The sequence below is a fragment of the Nansenia antarctica genome (assembly GCF_963989245.1).
Source record: "Nansenia antarctica genome assembly, chromosome: 1".
Lineage (NCBI taxonomy): Eukaryota > Metazoa > Chordata > Actinopteri > Argentiniformes > Microstomatidae > Nansenia > Nansenia antarctica.
Window position 1 is genome coordinate 35,489,104 of NC_137674.1, and position 16,759 is coordinate 35,505,862.

At 43.2% G+C, this 16,759-nt stretch overlaps 1 protein-coding gene across 1 annotated transcript; it reads right to left on the bottom strand.

Annotated features, from left to right (window-relative positions):
* Positions 1-854: 854 nt before the first annotated feature.
* Positions 855-15,417, bottom strand: tacc3 (transforming, acidic coiled-coil containing protein 3; the record flags this gene model as incomplete). Its single annotated transcript, XM_080522335.1, has 12 exons — positions 855-920; positions 1,331-1,451; positions 1,841-1,947; positions 2,522-2,682; positions 4,785-5,010; positions 5,465-5,552; positions 9,985-10,115; positions 11,587-11,645; positions 11,752-11,929; positions 12,469-14,157; positions 14,534-14,662; positions 15,259-15,417. The coding sequence occupies 12 exons, from the start codon at positions 15,415-15,417 to the stop codon at positions 855-857; spliced, it is 3,114 nt and encodes a 1,037-aa protein (XP_080378461.1).
* Between the last annotated feature and the right edge of the window lie 1,342 nt (positions 15,418-16,759).

Here is a 16,759-nt window from a genome sequence, read left to right on the forward strand (position 1 = left end):
TGAAGCATTGTTCTTTTTTATTTGATGACTTGTTTGATCGATTGATAGCGTAAAAGTGAAGTTGTGAATGAATCGCGAGCGTCAATGCTTTTCTACGATATTACTGATGACGTATCAGGGTCTTGAAGGGTTGTCCCATTTCATAGGGAAAGATTTCAACCACTATGGCTTGTGGCTCTGTTCCGAGGCCTTGGCTCAAAAGCGAGTGGCACTCGAAAACAAGCCATAGGGGTAGAAAAGGGAATCAGGATTGGGCCTTGGTCTGTGGGTTGGTACCCAGAAGAACTGGGTTTAAATCCAGTCAAATGGACAAAAGCTTACTAACTCAACACCAATGTGTTTGTAGACATGAGACCAAGAGAAGTACTGAGATTGTTTGATTTCCATTTAAAGTCTGATTATTTACTGAAATACTGGTTATTGATCAGAGAATTATTATTACATTACTGTAATCACGTTCTATGACCAAGGGAGATGCTCCATAAGCCCCTCTGGGTTTCTTGTCTTCCTTGCACCCACTCTGATGCATTATGGTTAGTGTTTATGAATAGATTTTTTACTGTACAAAAAAACAATAATTCTATGTAGTTTTCATTGATGGAGAAACATGGGAAATTATTTGTAATATCACCTTTATTAATAACTATTATACAGTATTAAACAGACACGGACAAAGACATTGAGAAAAACAGTTTTTTGAGATGAAAGTGAGACGTAGTAACGTAATATATTTACAGAGCTATTCGTACAACATTTAAATTTGTAAAATCTCCTTTTCTTTTTTCTCCTCCTCTCTCACCACAGCAGTACAGACTCGCCGAGGACAAACAAAGAAAGAACTACTTAAGCTGCCCTCAGCCCTTATGAACATTTGCAATTAGCTCATCGCAAAGGCTCGTTAGTTCTTCTGCCTCTTTCGCCTGGAGGGAGAGAAGGAACGAAGGTAAGTAAGACACCAGTCAGAACCATGCTTTCTAAGGTAGGTCAGACACCAGTCAGAACCATGCTTTCTAAGGTAGCATTTTGTCTGTTCAGACAATAAGCAAGATATATATTTCTAGTCAACACAAGTTGCACATGGTCTTGGGGGTATTCCATCAACGTCACTCTAAGGAAAATCTAGGCTTATTTTGATCTGAAGTCTTGCGAGACTCATAAAAATAAGCCAGGATTTATTTTATTTTTTTGAAGTCTTGCGAGACTTATCGAAATAAGCCAGAATCCTTTAGCGACGTTGATGATGGAACGTCCCAGGTCTGGGCTACTGGTCACATGGGCTGTGCTGGGGTCTACTGGTCACATGGGCTGGGCTGGGGGGGGGGTGTCTTACCTTCAGCTCCAGGTTCTTCTCCAGCGACTGGACCTTCATCTGCTCCCTGCGCAGCTGAACCTGCAGCCCCACTGCCTCGGCCTTCAGATTGGAGCGCACCTCCGCAATCTCCGTGTTGGCCCTGCGGACCACAACACCGCCTCAGTTACCATGACGACAACACCGCCTCAAGTCACCATGACAACAACACCGCTTTAGTCACCATGACGACATATGAGACACGTTCTAGTCTTTTGGTCCTCATTTTCTGCAACCAATCAAAATGTTCTGACTTTTCTTTAGTCGAGCCAAAATACTGCAACTAAATGGATTGGGTGAGTAATCCTCACTGCTATCCTCACTGCCCGCGGAAATGTATTCACATTTTTCGAAAGAAAGGTCCGATCATTACATCAGATCCCGACATGAGGACCAAATGATCAGACTGTCACATATGAAAGAACTGCAACAACACAAAAACCCTGCACCAATCAGAAAGCTTAACAGAGACATTAGTCTGTCTGGTCTTACTGGGCGATCTTCTCCTCAGCGTGGGCCTTCAGGGTCTGGTACCGCTGCTCCTCCTTCTTCAGCCTCGCAGGGTAACTCTGGGCACACTTCTTCAACACCTCCTCGTTCTAGACAGGGGGGGGGGGGGGGGGGGGCATTTAACACACCAACATTCTAGAAAGGCACATTTAACACAAACACATCTAAAATGTCAATCATGAGGCTGGCAGAACCAAAAGATACTACTTCAGCTTACGCTTTTTTCCCCCTTTCTTAACATTTAGTTTAATGCCTTATTATTGATGCGTTTTCTATGTTCATACAAAAAAGGAACGAAATAAACTATGAATACTACCACCAAGTTATGGCCATCCACCCATTAACATTCAAGGAATGGATTTTGACCAAAAAACAATGTCATCTTTCAACAAGTCAACAATGTTGACTTTTTTTAAACTCCTCTATGCCCTCCCTGTACTGACCTTTTTAAAGCCCTCTATGACCTCTCTGTACTGACCTATGACCTCCCTGTACTGACCTTTTTAAAGCCCTCTATGACCTGTACTGACCTTTTTAAAGCCCTCTATGACCTCCTTGTACTGACCTTTTTAAACCCCTCTATGACCTGTACTGACCTTTTTAAAGCCCTCTATGACCTCCCTGACTGACCTTTAATGCCCTCTATGACCTCCCTGTACTGACCTTCTTAAACCCCTCTATGACCTCCTTGTACTTGGCCAGTCTCTTGAAGAGGTCAGAGCAGGACCTCTCTATGACGTTCAGGTCCCCAGCGATCTGCTCCTTCTCCTGCAGGACCTGGCTCAGCTCCTCCTGGGCTGCCTCCTGTTCCTTCTTCTTAGCCGCTGGAGGGGGAAGACACAACCAGACCGTTATGACCACAGGTCAAAAGGTCATCTCAATCTAACCAACGCTTCACAGGGAACCAACAAAGGGTTATCATTTGTGACACGTTCTAATGCTTTGGTCCTCATATCAGCAACCAATCAAAATGTTCAGACTTTTCTTTTGAAACACAGAACTACGTTTCAACGTTGTTGAGAATCACAACACAAACTCGCTAGTCGAGTCAAAATACTGCAACAACGTAATGGACTGGGTGAGTAATCCCCACTGCTACCTAGTTAACTATAACACTACTTTACATTGTTAAAAGGCTCACAAAACAAGCTGTGTTAGTTGACTAGCGATGTGTCGTTGATTTTCAACAACGCGTTATTCACGTTTTTCTAAAGAAAAGTCTGATCAATATATCAGATCCCGACATGAGGACCAAAGCATTGGAACATGACACATTTGGATATGACAATAACGTTCCAGAACAGCATGCAAGTAAAGTAGCATACCCGATATCTGGATGATTGTGGCTTCATATTTAGACACGATTAATCTGGAGGAAAAAAAGGAACTGATTGAACTTGTTGTCCGCAACAACAGAAAATAGCAACATCTGCAAAATATGGTTCAAGTCAACTTACCTCATCTGTTGATTCCCCTGAGACAGTTGGTCAGTCTTCACCTTCCACTGCTCCTCTTTTTTATTGGCCTATAAAAAAAGAGAAGTTACATTTAAAAAAAGAACTTTTTCTCACGGTTGGTTTGAAAGGGACACATGGTGAAACACAGTGGCGGCTGGCCGATAGAGGGCGTTGGGGCGCCGCCCCCACCTTCACTTCCTAGTTGCAATTTAAAAAATAAATAAACATTGTTTATTCACAAAATACGGCTGATATTCTGTCGGCGCCTATCAGCATTCATTAAAAATCCTCCAATACAATAAACATTTTATCTGTGTGTGTGTGTAAAATTCACTGTTAAAATACATAGGGGGAGTCGTCGGGGCGCCGGCCGAATGCAAGTCTATGGCAGGCCAAATACTTTTGGCTTACACGTGAGCTGTAGCAGCGCTCCAATTGGCTGTCTCCTATTTCTCGGCCGGGGCGCAAAAATTGGTCCTAAGTCTGACGTCAAACGTGACGTTTTGCAATTTCCGGCTCCAAACCAGAAATACAACATTGTGCGCGCGACGCGAGAGAGTTTTTGCCGGGTGAGATGTCTTTAGATAGAAAGTAAGCTGAAACATCAGCAAATATAATTGCTGAGTGTTCTGACAGAGAAAGTTGGTTAAAATTGGTCGTTATTATTGTGACTAGAAAGTGTCTGACTGACACTTGACAATGACTATAATTCCATTGTAAATAGTGTCAAAGAACTATCAAGCTAGCTAGCTAGCTCAGAGGTGATGAGATGAGCTAGTCTGCTGCACCCATGCCAGCTAAAGAGCTAACTGGAGGCACTTTATTATTTTACTTAAGTTAAATTAGATATACAATCTTTCTTATTCTGCTAGAATTGGGCTTCATTGGTAATACCATAATGGCATATTTACAGTACATGGACAGTGGATTGAAGCATTTGAAATGTCTGTTTTGTATAGTATAGTTGATCCATATCCATTTATAACATAATTATAATTGAATTTTGGATTGCTGTGGGCATTATAAATACTCTGGTTGTTATGTTTGCCTTTTGGTTGACAGCAAAAGGGAGAGAGGAGGATAGAGAGGGAGAGAAGGAGAGAGAGAACAGGATGGTGTTCGGCACACCAGAGAGAGAGAGCAAGAACCAGGTGAGAAAGTGGACAGGTAGTCAAGACCACATAAGTAAGTAGCCTTGAGAACCGATGGTTCTCGAGCCTAATGGCCCATAGGGAAGGAGCCTATCTCCTGTACACCCCCTGGACATGACGCTGGTATGTCGCAGGGTCATACCCCCTGGGGGGGGGGGGTCCATGCCACGGTCCATGCCACCCCCCCAAGGCAGCAAACCTAGGGGAAACACTGTTATTCTCATGCTAAAATCGACTGTAAATCCAGATTTTAAAGTTGATATTGTTCCCCGTGGAGCATGCCCCCATAACCTGTGCCCCACCCAAAATTTTTAGCACCAGCCGCCACTGGTGAAACATCTCCTTCAGAGAAAACACGCACCTCTGCCTGGACCCTGGCCATGGCCTCATCCATGGTGGTCTGGACCCTAGCGATAGCATCATCCATATCCTTCTGGTTGTATTTCAGCACGTCGATGATGGCGTCCTCGGTGTGGACCGGCTGGGGGAAGGGGGGGACCAAGCTCTCTAGAATCTGATAGTTGTCAACGAGAGGAACGACAACCTGCACAGAGCCAGAGGGAGGGACAACATTCAGACAGGTATGCATTCATCTGATGGTAAGGTGTGATGATTAAGGGAAACTAACACATCTAACGTCACTAGCTGAGAGCAGGATGTTTCAAACACAGGGTTCCTACAAGTTTCAACAAGTCAAATTTAAGACCTTTTTAGACCTCTTTGAATATAATTTTAGACCTATTCGCAACACCATATGATAGCTTTTTGTCATCTTCGAGGCGATGAAATTAGGGATTTCACTGCCATACAGACAAAAAAGGAAGCGAATTGGCAGTTTTTTGGTTCCAGCTTGATTAATTTCCATGTGGTCGGACTGATTTAGTTGTTGTTTAGCTGTTCTAGTGTTAACTGTCACTTAGATTTAACTGTCATTTTCAAATTTTAAATAAGATTTGACAGTGTTGGTGATGTGGTGTTCTAGTGTTGAGGAGACGTACTGGTGCTGGAACATGATCTAGCAGCTTGCTGCTGTCTCTTTTCTGTCCCTTCACCTCCGCCTTCACGCTGGTCCTCTGCACATCAAGACTGAAACAACAACAGACATAAAAGTTTAGATACGACTGCTGATTAAATAGCAGAGAGAATGAGATAAAAATGTGTGATTAGGACCAAAAAATTTATTGAAAACCTTTATTGTCCCCAAAAAGGATGGAACTCTTTACCCAAGCATGTTAGTAAAATGCATTCTAGAGGCACTTCCAAGAAAACAATAAAAAGAGCACTTAATACAATTAAGGGCCAATCCCAATTCACCCCCACGGCTTCATTTTCACCCCTATGGCTTGATTTGTGCGTTCACGTTTAGGGGGAGGGCTATCAATTCATATTTCATCGAGCCATGGCTTCATTTCGAGGGCTAACTATGACTTCGTTTCGAGCGATTCCAGGACCAGACTATCTTCGAAGCCATAGGGGTACGCTACCCCTTGATTCCAGGATGCTTTGCGAATCATCTACAGAAATGTTATGTCGCTCTATTCAATGCGGAAATGTCATTTTACTTTCTCTGTAATTACTTATTAATAAAGATTTGAAAAATTATGATAACAATCTTATTATCTTAGTTTAATGTCATAACAATGCATTATAGACCTTTTATTTATAACAAGCATAACCAAAAAAAAAATCGCTTTTATGTCGGTGCTGTGTCTAACGTTACAGTAACGCAACGCTGCATGACAGTCGAGCATTTCAGAGATGTACAATCATAAATCAATTATTACCTGTGGCGTTTGACAGAGGATGGTACACATATGTAAAGTTATCTATCAAAAATTAGTTTAATGTCATTACAATGCATTATAGACCTTTTCTTTATAACAAGCATAACAAAAAAATCGCTTTTATGTCGAAATGCTGTGTCTAACGTTACAGACTGATTTGTGGACAGCATATGACATATCTCCATGTCTAATGTACTAATGTAATTTCAATGCATTATAGACCTTTTCTTTACAACAAGCATAACAAAAAAAAATCGCTGTTATGCCTGATCACTTCCATTAGACTACTAAAGCAAGACACCGGAGCACTCATATCTGCGCGTTTGTCACAGGCTGACAGTCACCCTGTTCCTCTGCCCCGGCAACTGACCCATAGCAATGTGCGCGATTAACATTTCAGAGATGTACAATCATGTTTATTTAGAAATAAATTGTGGTGTTTGACAGCGGATGATGGTAGACATATTTAATGTAAAGTTATCCATCTAAAGTGTTCTATCCACAGGCTGATATGTGCATGATAGGCGCGAATTTCCCCCCCTTGGTGGTATATGACGCTATAGTTGTATTGCGGCACTACCAAAACAACTCGCAATCTAATCCGAACAGTTGTTATTATGTAATATTATCGATGGATGTGACATTTTTGATGGAGGGCAGTGAGCGGGAGACTCATCAAGGACATGTAGTTAATTAATGCAGTGGACAGCGGCTGTTTCTCCAGCGTTCCTGTCACTTCGGATTTCGGAACGTCATAAAATTAAATATGTAAGTCATGCATTTGTCCATGATTCCCATTGATGGTATATGACGCCGTAAATGTAACTAAAGTTCAGCCAAGAAGTTGTTGCACTGTTGTCCTAAATCAGTGCAGACTGGCAGGGTAGGAGCACAGGTTTCATACAGGTTAGAGCGCCGTTATTCTGTCATGGTCTGATAATGAAGTAGGGCTGCACGATTAATCGATTTTAAATCGAAATCGCGATTTGAAATGATGCGATTAGCTAATCGCAAAGCCTGCGATGTGCCTGCGATTTTTTTTATTTTTATATTACCGTATTTTCCGCACTATAAGGCGCACTTAAAAGCCTTTAATTTAAAAAAAAAAAAACGACAGTGCGCCTTATAACCCGGAGCGCCTTATATATGGATCAATTGGTTAATTTGTTGATCCATACTGGTTGTACACGGCGCTCAAGGCGCTCTGTCAAAATGTTTCAGTACGACTGGTAAACTACAAAGCCGCACCGCTTGCAGCATTACGGTAATCAGTAAACACCGGTATACTGTGCTTACTCACAGTCCCACACCACAAGACCCCAAGTAAAGAAGACTAAACAGAGTTTCCGAGGGAACAAAGTGAGATTCTTGGTGCTTTCAACTTGAAGTTTTAAAGTACCCACTCGATATAATAAACAACAGTTTAACGATCACTAAACACTTATCATTTGTGTATTGGATTCATTATTCTCGTTTGCCGGAGGCTACCGGTAAGGGAGGGTTGACTTGTAAACATAGTTTGGTTTTAGCTCGTGTTCAAAAGCAAGAACTGTGTGTTCATCTAGTTATGTGTAGTTATGTGTTTTTAGCATGTCGATGTTCTCCCAGTATGTTGTCATGTTATTAAAATACAGTTTAGACCTTCGTAGCGATGTGTTTTGTTAGCTGTTAGCCGCTAGCAGCGTTTGTTGTGGTTTGGTCAGAGTCACTTTTCTCCCATTCAGTGTTTGAGGTGAACCAACATTCAAATACGCCTGTCGTGTTCAATCTTTCTCTGATTTGAATGTATGACACATCATTTGAAAGCTTACAATCTGTAGTTTAAGCATGTGTAAAAACTGAAAAAGTACGTTGCACATTTCACCAGGAGCTGTCACATATTGGTTGTTGGTTATAATTGTATAGCCTATTGGTTATTTTCTGGTGTTGTTTTGCTCTGTTTGTAGTCTACTTGATGTATTTTTTTCAGCTGTTAAATCACCACAGCGGTTAATCCACTAATAGAGATAATAGCAGATTGAAAATGCTTGTAGCTAACTACTCTATATCTCGTGGTTGCAGCTATTGCGAATTGCTATTCACGCGAGTCAGCTGTGAATCACCGCAGGTCCTTGACGCTTGTTGCAAAAATGGATGACGAACGGCTGATACTTGAGGTGGAAAAATATATATTTTTGACAGTGGAGCAGGTAGAACGTTGACGGTGACAACGCTCAGGTGGAGCTTGGACAACGGGAAGTTGACACAACACCGATGGAGAGGTGACGCAACACAGTAGGTGGAGCTTGGGCGTAACGCAACCCCAGTCAAACGTTTGACTGCAGTATCTATTCTATGCGCCTTATAATCCGGTGCGCCCTGTATATGAAAACAGTTCTAAAATAGGCCATTCATTGAAGGTGCGCCTTATAATCCGGTGCGCCTTATAGTGCGGAAAATACGGTATTATTATTTTTTGCTATTTAGCAGACGCTTTTAATCCAAAGCGATTTACAATTACGAATTACAGGGACATTCCCCCTGGAGTAACTGAGGGCTAAGTGCCTTACTCAAGGGCACACTAGTAGTGGTGTGGTTTCAGGCGGGATTTGAACTCACACAACCTTCCGATCACAAGTCCAACTCACTAGACCACCACTACCCGTATGGGATAAGTCATACAGCGCGTCGGATTCAACGTCAATGAACGTCAACGTCAATGAACGTCAACAATGAACGTCAACAATGAACGTGAACGTCAATGAACGTCAACGTCAATGAACGCACACCAACAACATCGCACGTGAAACGCCCACGTTTCGGTAGCTAGCAATAGCAACATTCATGGTGGATAATGGCTTCAGCAGAACCAGAAGCAACGTTGGACGATTTAGTCCCGAAGAAAAGCAGCACTTCTGTTGTGTGGAAGTATTTCGGATTTAGGACGACTGATGTGCAACAAAAACAGGTGTTGTGCACGGCCTGTCGTGGAACAGTCGCTACATCCAGAGGCAACACCACAAACCTATATCAGCACTTGTGGGGGTGCCAGAGGAGGGAGCCTCTAAGTCCCCTGAAGACGTACAAACAAACTGCACGTTGATACGACCTTCCTAGCCGGAGATATGGCCACACTTTACAAAAACTTCCTTTTTTTTTTGCTATTTAAAAAAATAATAATCGCAAATTAATCGCAATCGCGATATCTGTCCAAATAATCGCAATTCGATTTTTCCCCCCAAATCGTGCAGCCCTATAATGAAGCATTGTTCTTTTTTATTTGATCGATTGATAGCGTAAAAGTGAAGTTGTGAATGAGTCGCGAGCGTCAATGCTTTTCTACGATACTCCTGATGACGTATCCGTCGTGAAGGGCTGTCCCAATTCTTAGGGGTAGATTTCAACCCCTATGGCTTGTGGCTCTGTTCGAAGGCCTTGGCTTGAAATCGAGTCACACTCGAAAACGAGCCATAGGGGTAGAATAGGGAATCGGGATTGGGCCTAACTCTGAATGAACAGTAGATGATTCCTCGTTTGCTGATCTGTTGTATTTCATTTATTTTCTTTGGTTTTTATTTATTTTATTCCTTTCTTTTGTTATTATGATGTATGTATACAATGTTTACAATTGTCTATCTAATGTTGAAAATTGTTCAAATATAATTTGTGTGTCAGACCCCAGGAAGACTAGCTAATGTCATGGCATTAGCTAATGGGGATCCTAATAAACAAAGAAGCCAAAAAGTGGAACTCACCGTGAAGCGAAGGGAACAGAGCAGGGAAGGCTGTTCAGTCCTGTAGCGCAGCCAGATTTGTTGGGGCTCTCCCGTAGGAGGGGGTCAAATTTGAGGTACAAGGACTGTTTCCTCAACGCAGACTCCTGGAACTAAATTCAAATGGAAAAGAAGTTAGGACCTCAAAGGTAGGATCTCAAAAAAGAAAATGATAATACATTTGAAGTAATTGTATACAAAACAGTTCATGCATGGTTATCTTGTTTAATTCTGGACAGAAAGGTCATGGATATGCACACGCCACAAGCACAAGATTCAGACCCAATTTTGTGTATGACCTCAATGGACCCTATAGCGATAACAGAAAAAACACAAAGTGCCTGTCTCTCCTTTTAAGCTGTTCAGGGACTACGGATGAAAACTAGCCTTCTTGGCTAATTCTGGTGCACTCTTTGATGTACACTGTCCCTGCCAAATAAACTATAATACATATATAGGGATGCACGATATTATCGGCACCGATATTTATCGGCCCGATAATGGGAAATTAATGTTATTAAATATTTATCGGTTTTATTACATTTTAGCCAATATAGAGCCGATAATATGAAGCCGGAAATATTTCTGGTTCCGGTTGACGCGCTCATGCTGCTGCGCCTGCGTACAGCCACGCAGTGTAGAGACGAGAGCGAAACATGGCTTCCCCGGTGTGGACATTCTTCAAAGTTTCTGAGGCAGAAACTTTGCAATACATGTTCGACAAAAGTTCGGAGAGGAGGGCAAAGGTCTACGAGTTACAACACAACGAATCTCATAAGTCACCTTAAGATTCACCATTGCAAGCACGCTGTATGGAAGGAATATGATTTTGGCATTGAATACAGCGATGAGGGAACGAAAACAGTTAACAGAAACGCGTGTCGCAGAAATGCTTCACGCGTGTCGTATATGCACATAATATGCGCACAATGCATATATGGGCTACACCACTCGCATACGAGAGCCCAGCCCTTTTTAGTTGCTTTATTAAGCATACTAGTGTAGCCTACTATGTGCCTTGTGTCATTCTGTTTATCTGCAGACTAAGCAGCCATTTGGCACTAGTTTCTGTAAAAGTTCTATAAAACTTTTGGTTCTTTAAAAGTCTTTATTTTTGTATTGACTGATGCACTTTATTTTTTTTTTTATATTTTATTTATGCATTTTCAATTTACAGGGATAGACAAGATGCACTTTATTTTTGACACTTTTTTGATCTAATTACTCTTAGGTGAGCCTTTTTTGTTATCATAAAAGGAGGCCAGATATTGGCTAAAAAAAGCATTGTGCACTGTCTATAACCGATTCTGTTTGTTAGAGGAAATAATAAATGAGTCAGAAGTGTTCTCTTTGTTGTGTTAACAATAGTGATGCAAGTTAGATTTGGTGAGATCACTATGGAATATTAAATCATCAATCTTTGCTCACTACATAGCCTTTCTTACCTTCAGGAGTGCATGAACTACAGGTTATCAACTGTGAAATTATATCTGTTCTCATATCGGTTATCGGCCACGAGAAGCGGGTAAACATCGGTATGGTTGGAAAAAAATGCATATCGTGCATCCCTATACATATACTCACAGTGCTGCTCCCAAACTGCTCCAGGTAGTCCATCTGTCCATCAAAATCATTAGACATGACTAGAGAGAGAGAAAGGAAATGTGTTAAGTACTGAATTGGACAACAAGTCTCGTAGCATCTCTTTAACACATGGAAAAAAACTAACGGTTCAATCATTGAACTTACAGGTGGCTCCGGGAACAAAGCACTCGTTGTGTTCTGCCAGGCCGTGCTGGGAGCTCTGGTCAAACTGGGAGAGGTCCGACGGCTCTGAGGCGCTCAGCACAGGCTGGTGGGGGACCGTCTGAGGTTCCTCCCGGTGGCTAGAGAGAGCCTGGAACTCTTGTCCAAGTGAGACCTCCTCCTACAATTACATAAACATGTCAACACACACCCCACAAAACATCTTTGCCTGTTCGTTAACTCTGTGTTCTATGTGCTCGTGTTATCTGTTGCTTGTTGTTTCTGTGTTTTCAGTTTTTCCCATATTGTCAGCGTCTTTGAGCCCCGGAATAGCGCTATATAAATACAATGAATTATTATTATTATTATCTTACACAGTTTGAAGAAAGGTGTAGGAGCCATTTAGGCCTACATGTTCATTTTCAAATATTCATTTTTAATTATTGACGATACATGTTTAATGATGTTGTTCAGGATTATTACCTCTTTTGTGGCATCGGGGTTGGGCCCTTCGATCTTCGAAACGCCATCACCATCAGAAGGAACGGCACTAAAAGAAATTGGGCGAATTAACAATTAGTATGGTCTGTCCTTCCTTTTCAAAACAAGATTAAAAAAATTTAATAAATCCAAACTTAAAGAAAAAGCACATGAATATGTTTAAAAACATGAAACTCACCATGTTGTCGATGCAGCTTCCAGCTGAGCAGGTTTGCCCACCTGCTCAGCCTCCTTGACAGAGATGGAGGTCTTAATCTCAGGGCTGGACTTCACACCGCACTTGGGAGAGTCACTCATCTTTGCGGTCGTACCGAACGGATTGAGGTACGGGTCGTCAAACTTCTCAAAGTCAAAGGAGTACGCGCCTTTGGGCACCGCCTTGTCAGCCACAGGGTCGACCGCTGCTGCTGCCTCCATTGGAGGTGGTGGCGACTCCTTGGGTGGTGCCTCCTCCTTTCTCTTCTCTACAGGTACCACCTTCTCCTCAGTCGCTTTAACACCAGATGGCCTTTTGCCGAATTTTTTGGGCGGGGGCTTACGCTTGACTTCTCCACCGTCATCGAAATTGAATTCAAGTTTCACCGCGCCGTCCTTGGGAGGGGCGGCGCTGGGCTGTGAAACTGATTCTTCCAGAAGCTTGCTGGTCTCGCTGGGAGAGGCAGCGGCAGGCGCAGCGGCAACAACAGGCTTCGTCTCAGGCTGACAGACGGACGCCGCCTCTTGAACTGGTAGAGCAGGGGGGTCGTCGCAAGGCAGCTTTCTACCCAGCACAGGGGAATTCAGAAGATTCGAACCTCCCATTTGGAAAGGGTTGACGGAATCGAGGTTGTCGAAATCAAATTGGTACGCACCTTTGGGAGGTGGCAGAGGAGGAGAGTCCTGGATTACAGAAGAAGAGACAGCTGTAGCTTGGTCGAGGCTTGCAGACGACTCTACAGACTGCGGTTCGTCGGCGGTGGATGGATGACCCAGGTGGAGGCCTGCAGGCGGTTCTTCATCAGCTGTGGACACGTCTACCGACGCTGCTCCCGGATCCTGCATCATCGTAATCACGCTGCTATCTGTCGAGCGCATGTCGGCAGAAATGTCGGCGAGGGAATTGTCCACCGAGGTGAACGGGAGGGTCTCTTCCAGTCCTGTGTAAATTTTGGCAGGCTTCTCCGAAATCTTGGGAGAAACGGACGATACACTGGCAATCAGCTCTGTAGCCGCTGGATTTCCAGATGACTTAGAAGGTGGAGAGAGGAGCATTTTAGTGGACGCCCCAAAAGGATTGACAGCGTCGAGGTTGTCGAAATCGAACTGATGACGACCTCTGTCCTCCTGATCCACCGGTTCGGAGGACGGGAGTGTCTCCTCTACAGCTGTGTCGATTTCGGCTTCAGGCTTCTCTGACACCGTAGGAGACACTGATGATTCGGTGGCAATCGGCGGTGTAGCCGCTGGATTTCCAGATGGCTCAAAGGGATTGATGGCATCGAGGTTGTCGAACGCCATCTGATAACCACCGTTGTCGTCCTCCACTGATTCGGAGGACGGGAGGGTCGGTGCCAACGTGTCTATTTCGGCAGGCTTGTCTGAAATCTTAGGAGACAAAGAGTCGATGGCATCAAGGTTGTCGAAAGCGATCTGGTAACCACCGTTGTCCTGCACTGATTCAGAGGATGGGAGAGTCTCCTCCACAGGTGTGTCAATTTCAGCAGGCTTCTCCGAAATCTTAGGAGAAACTGACTTGATGGCAATCAGCTGTATGGCTACTGGGTCTCCAGACGACTCACAAGGTCTCGCTGGAGAGAGGAGCATTTTAGTGGACTCCCCAAATGGATTGATGGCGTCGAGGTTGTCGAAATCCAGCTGATAACCGCCGTTGCTCCGGATGGGAACGTTATCGTCAGGATATGATGATACCTCTGAAATGTGAGTTTAAAACGCAGGTTATTTCATGGATCAGAAGTGGCTGACAAATGAGAGCAGACCCCAGGTCAGTCAGCTACTGTACCTGATTTTGGCTCAACTGGCACCTTCTTGTTTTGAAGCGAATCCCTATAAAAATAGAAGATGACGGGTTAGCACGCATAAAAACACCATGATAACAAATAGCATAGCTTTCCAATCAGCGCTTGACTTGGGACAGAACTGGGTTCTCAGGGAAATGCATTCCGGAATTCTCGAAATTGAGAATGTGCACTGACTGAATACATTTTGACCACCAGCTTTCATCCCAACTCAAGCACTGATTCAATGACAGGAGACATGGTGTCTCAGCATAATGAGAACAGCATACTAACTCAGTGGTCAGCTGCAAAGACTCCAAGGCTTTTGTACAGTCATCCACGTTGGCCATCTTGAGAGTCTTGGTGGGAGATACAAGTCTCTTGGTGACGGGGTCTCTTCTAGGAGTCTGAAAACAGACCTAGAGGCCAACACACCTGGGTTAGTGTTTGAAGGACAAACATGACACGTTCTAATGCTTAGGTCCTCGGGATATGATGTAATGATCAGATTTTTCTTTCGAAAAATGTGAATACATTTCCGCGTTGTTGAAAATCAACTACACATTGCTAGTCAACTAACACAGCTTGTTTTGTGAGCCTGCCAACAATTTAAAGTAGTGTTATAGTTAACTAGGTAGCAGTGGGGATTACTCACCCAATCCATTTCGTTGCAGTATTTTGGCTTGACTAGGGAGGTTGTGTTGTGATTCTCAACAACGTTGAAACGTAGTTCCATGTTTCAAAAGAAAAGTCTGAACATTTTGATTGGTTGCCGACATGTGGACCAAATGATCAGACTGTCACAAATGTTTAACTCACTAAAAACAGTTTGAAACATTAGCTTAAAGAGATTAGATTCAACTTCATTGTCATTGCACACTGCAGAGTACATTTTAACAAGTACTGAGAATGAAATGTAGCTTGGCATCTGACCAGAGTGCAAATAGTGCATGGTGCAAAAAAAGAAGACAGGAATGTTTTGGAACGCTAAATGTAACTCCACTCGATCAAATACCTTTATTCCCTTGGCCACAGTTTTGTTGGGCAGATTCTCAGCTTGAGACTGTCGGAGGATGGACGGTCTCCCGGTGGGCAGATCCAATGAGAAGATGTCGTCACTGGTCTCTGAGCTGCTCTCTCTCCCTGGGCCACAGTTCTCATCAACAGAACTCATCCTGCCAAAAGAGAGGGGCACGTGGGAGTGAGGAGGATGCAACAGCCCCATGGTTAACCCCACCCAGACAACCTGGACAGCTGGTCCCATTGATAAGAGTTGTTCAGACAGGCCTGTGCCTCATATGACACACACACACACACACACACACACACACACAGACACACACACACACACAGACACAGACCAGTGGACCGGTGCGATGAACATTAATACCAGCCCAACAAAATGTGCTCCCACTTGCCATTCATCATCACTTGACAGTTCATCTAGCTTCAGACGTAATTAGCTTATGTGTCAAGTCTGTGACAATGGTTTAAACTTTTAATTCACTTTACCCCCCTCAAACCTTAAGAGGCCTGCGGTTCCTGGACTTACCCCTACATAATGGATGGATCCGTCTGCCAAAGAACTCACCCAATCCGCAACGCCAGTTTGTAACCTTTGAATCAAGTTAACTAACATGCATAAACCACGTACAATGACACATCTAAGTACCAATCTGTGTTGCCAATGCATCCCATTGTCAGCCAAATAACGAACGTCGACTTGAATGACCTCAAGTGTAGCTAGCCTGCTATATGTAGCTAGCGTGGTATCTAACCAGTTAGAAATCAAACAGGCCCAAACACTAAACATATTTAAATCTAAGCTAAAAACCTTCATGTTTTGCAGGCAGCAGCAGTTATTATTAAACACAAACACTTCTATCAATGTCTTTATCCATTAACTATTCTCTTACTTCATGTTTTATCTATTTACTTCTTATATTCGCTTTTATTCAATGTCATTTTTATTTTCTTACTATGCTCCTCTTGCTGTGTTTTTAATAATGTGTGTAAAGCACTTTGAATTGCCCCTGTTGTATGAAATGTGCTGTACAAATAAACCTGCCTTGTCTAGCGTGTGCGGAGAACATAAACACAAGTCAGTTGCACAAAAACGTATCTAACAAACGAGCGCTTGCTATAAACAGTTAGTCTACCACGTAGGTAGATAGTCATCGCTGGATAATCACATTTTCACCACCTACCTGAAATTCAACTGTCGAGTCTATATAATTATTTCTCTTTCGGTAACCAGGTAACCAACTCCTCGCGCACTTCACTTCTTCAAACTGTCTGCCCTTGTCTCTCTGCTCAACTCGACCGGTCGATTTTTGAATTTAAACGTCTCGCCGAACAACCAATGAAATAGACAGAACATCTGAAATGGGTGGGACTTCCATATGAAACAGCCAATCGTGTTGCATAACGCATGGCTCCAAGCGGCATTTGATTTGTCATTAGATGATGCAGGTTGTTCATTGGGTGAACCGTGAAGCTTGTCATGTTTACTCGAC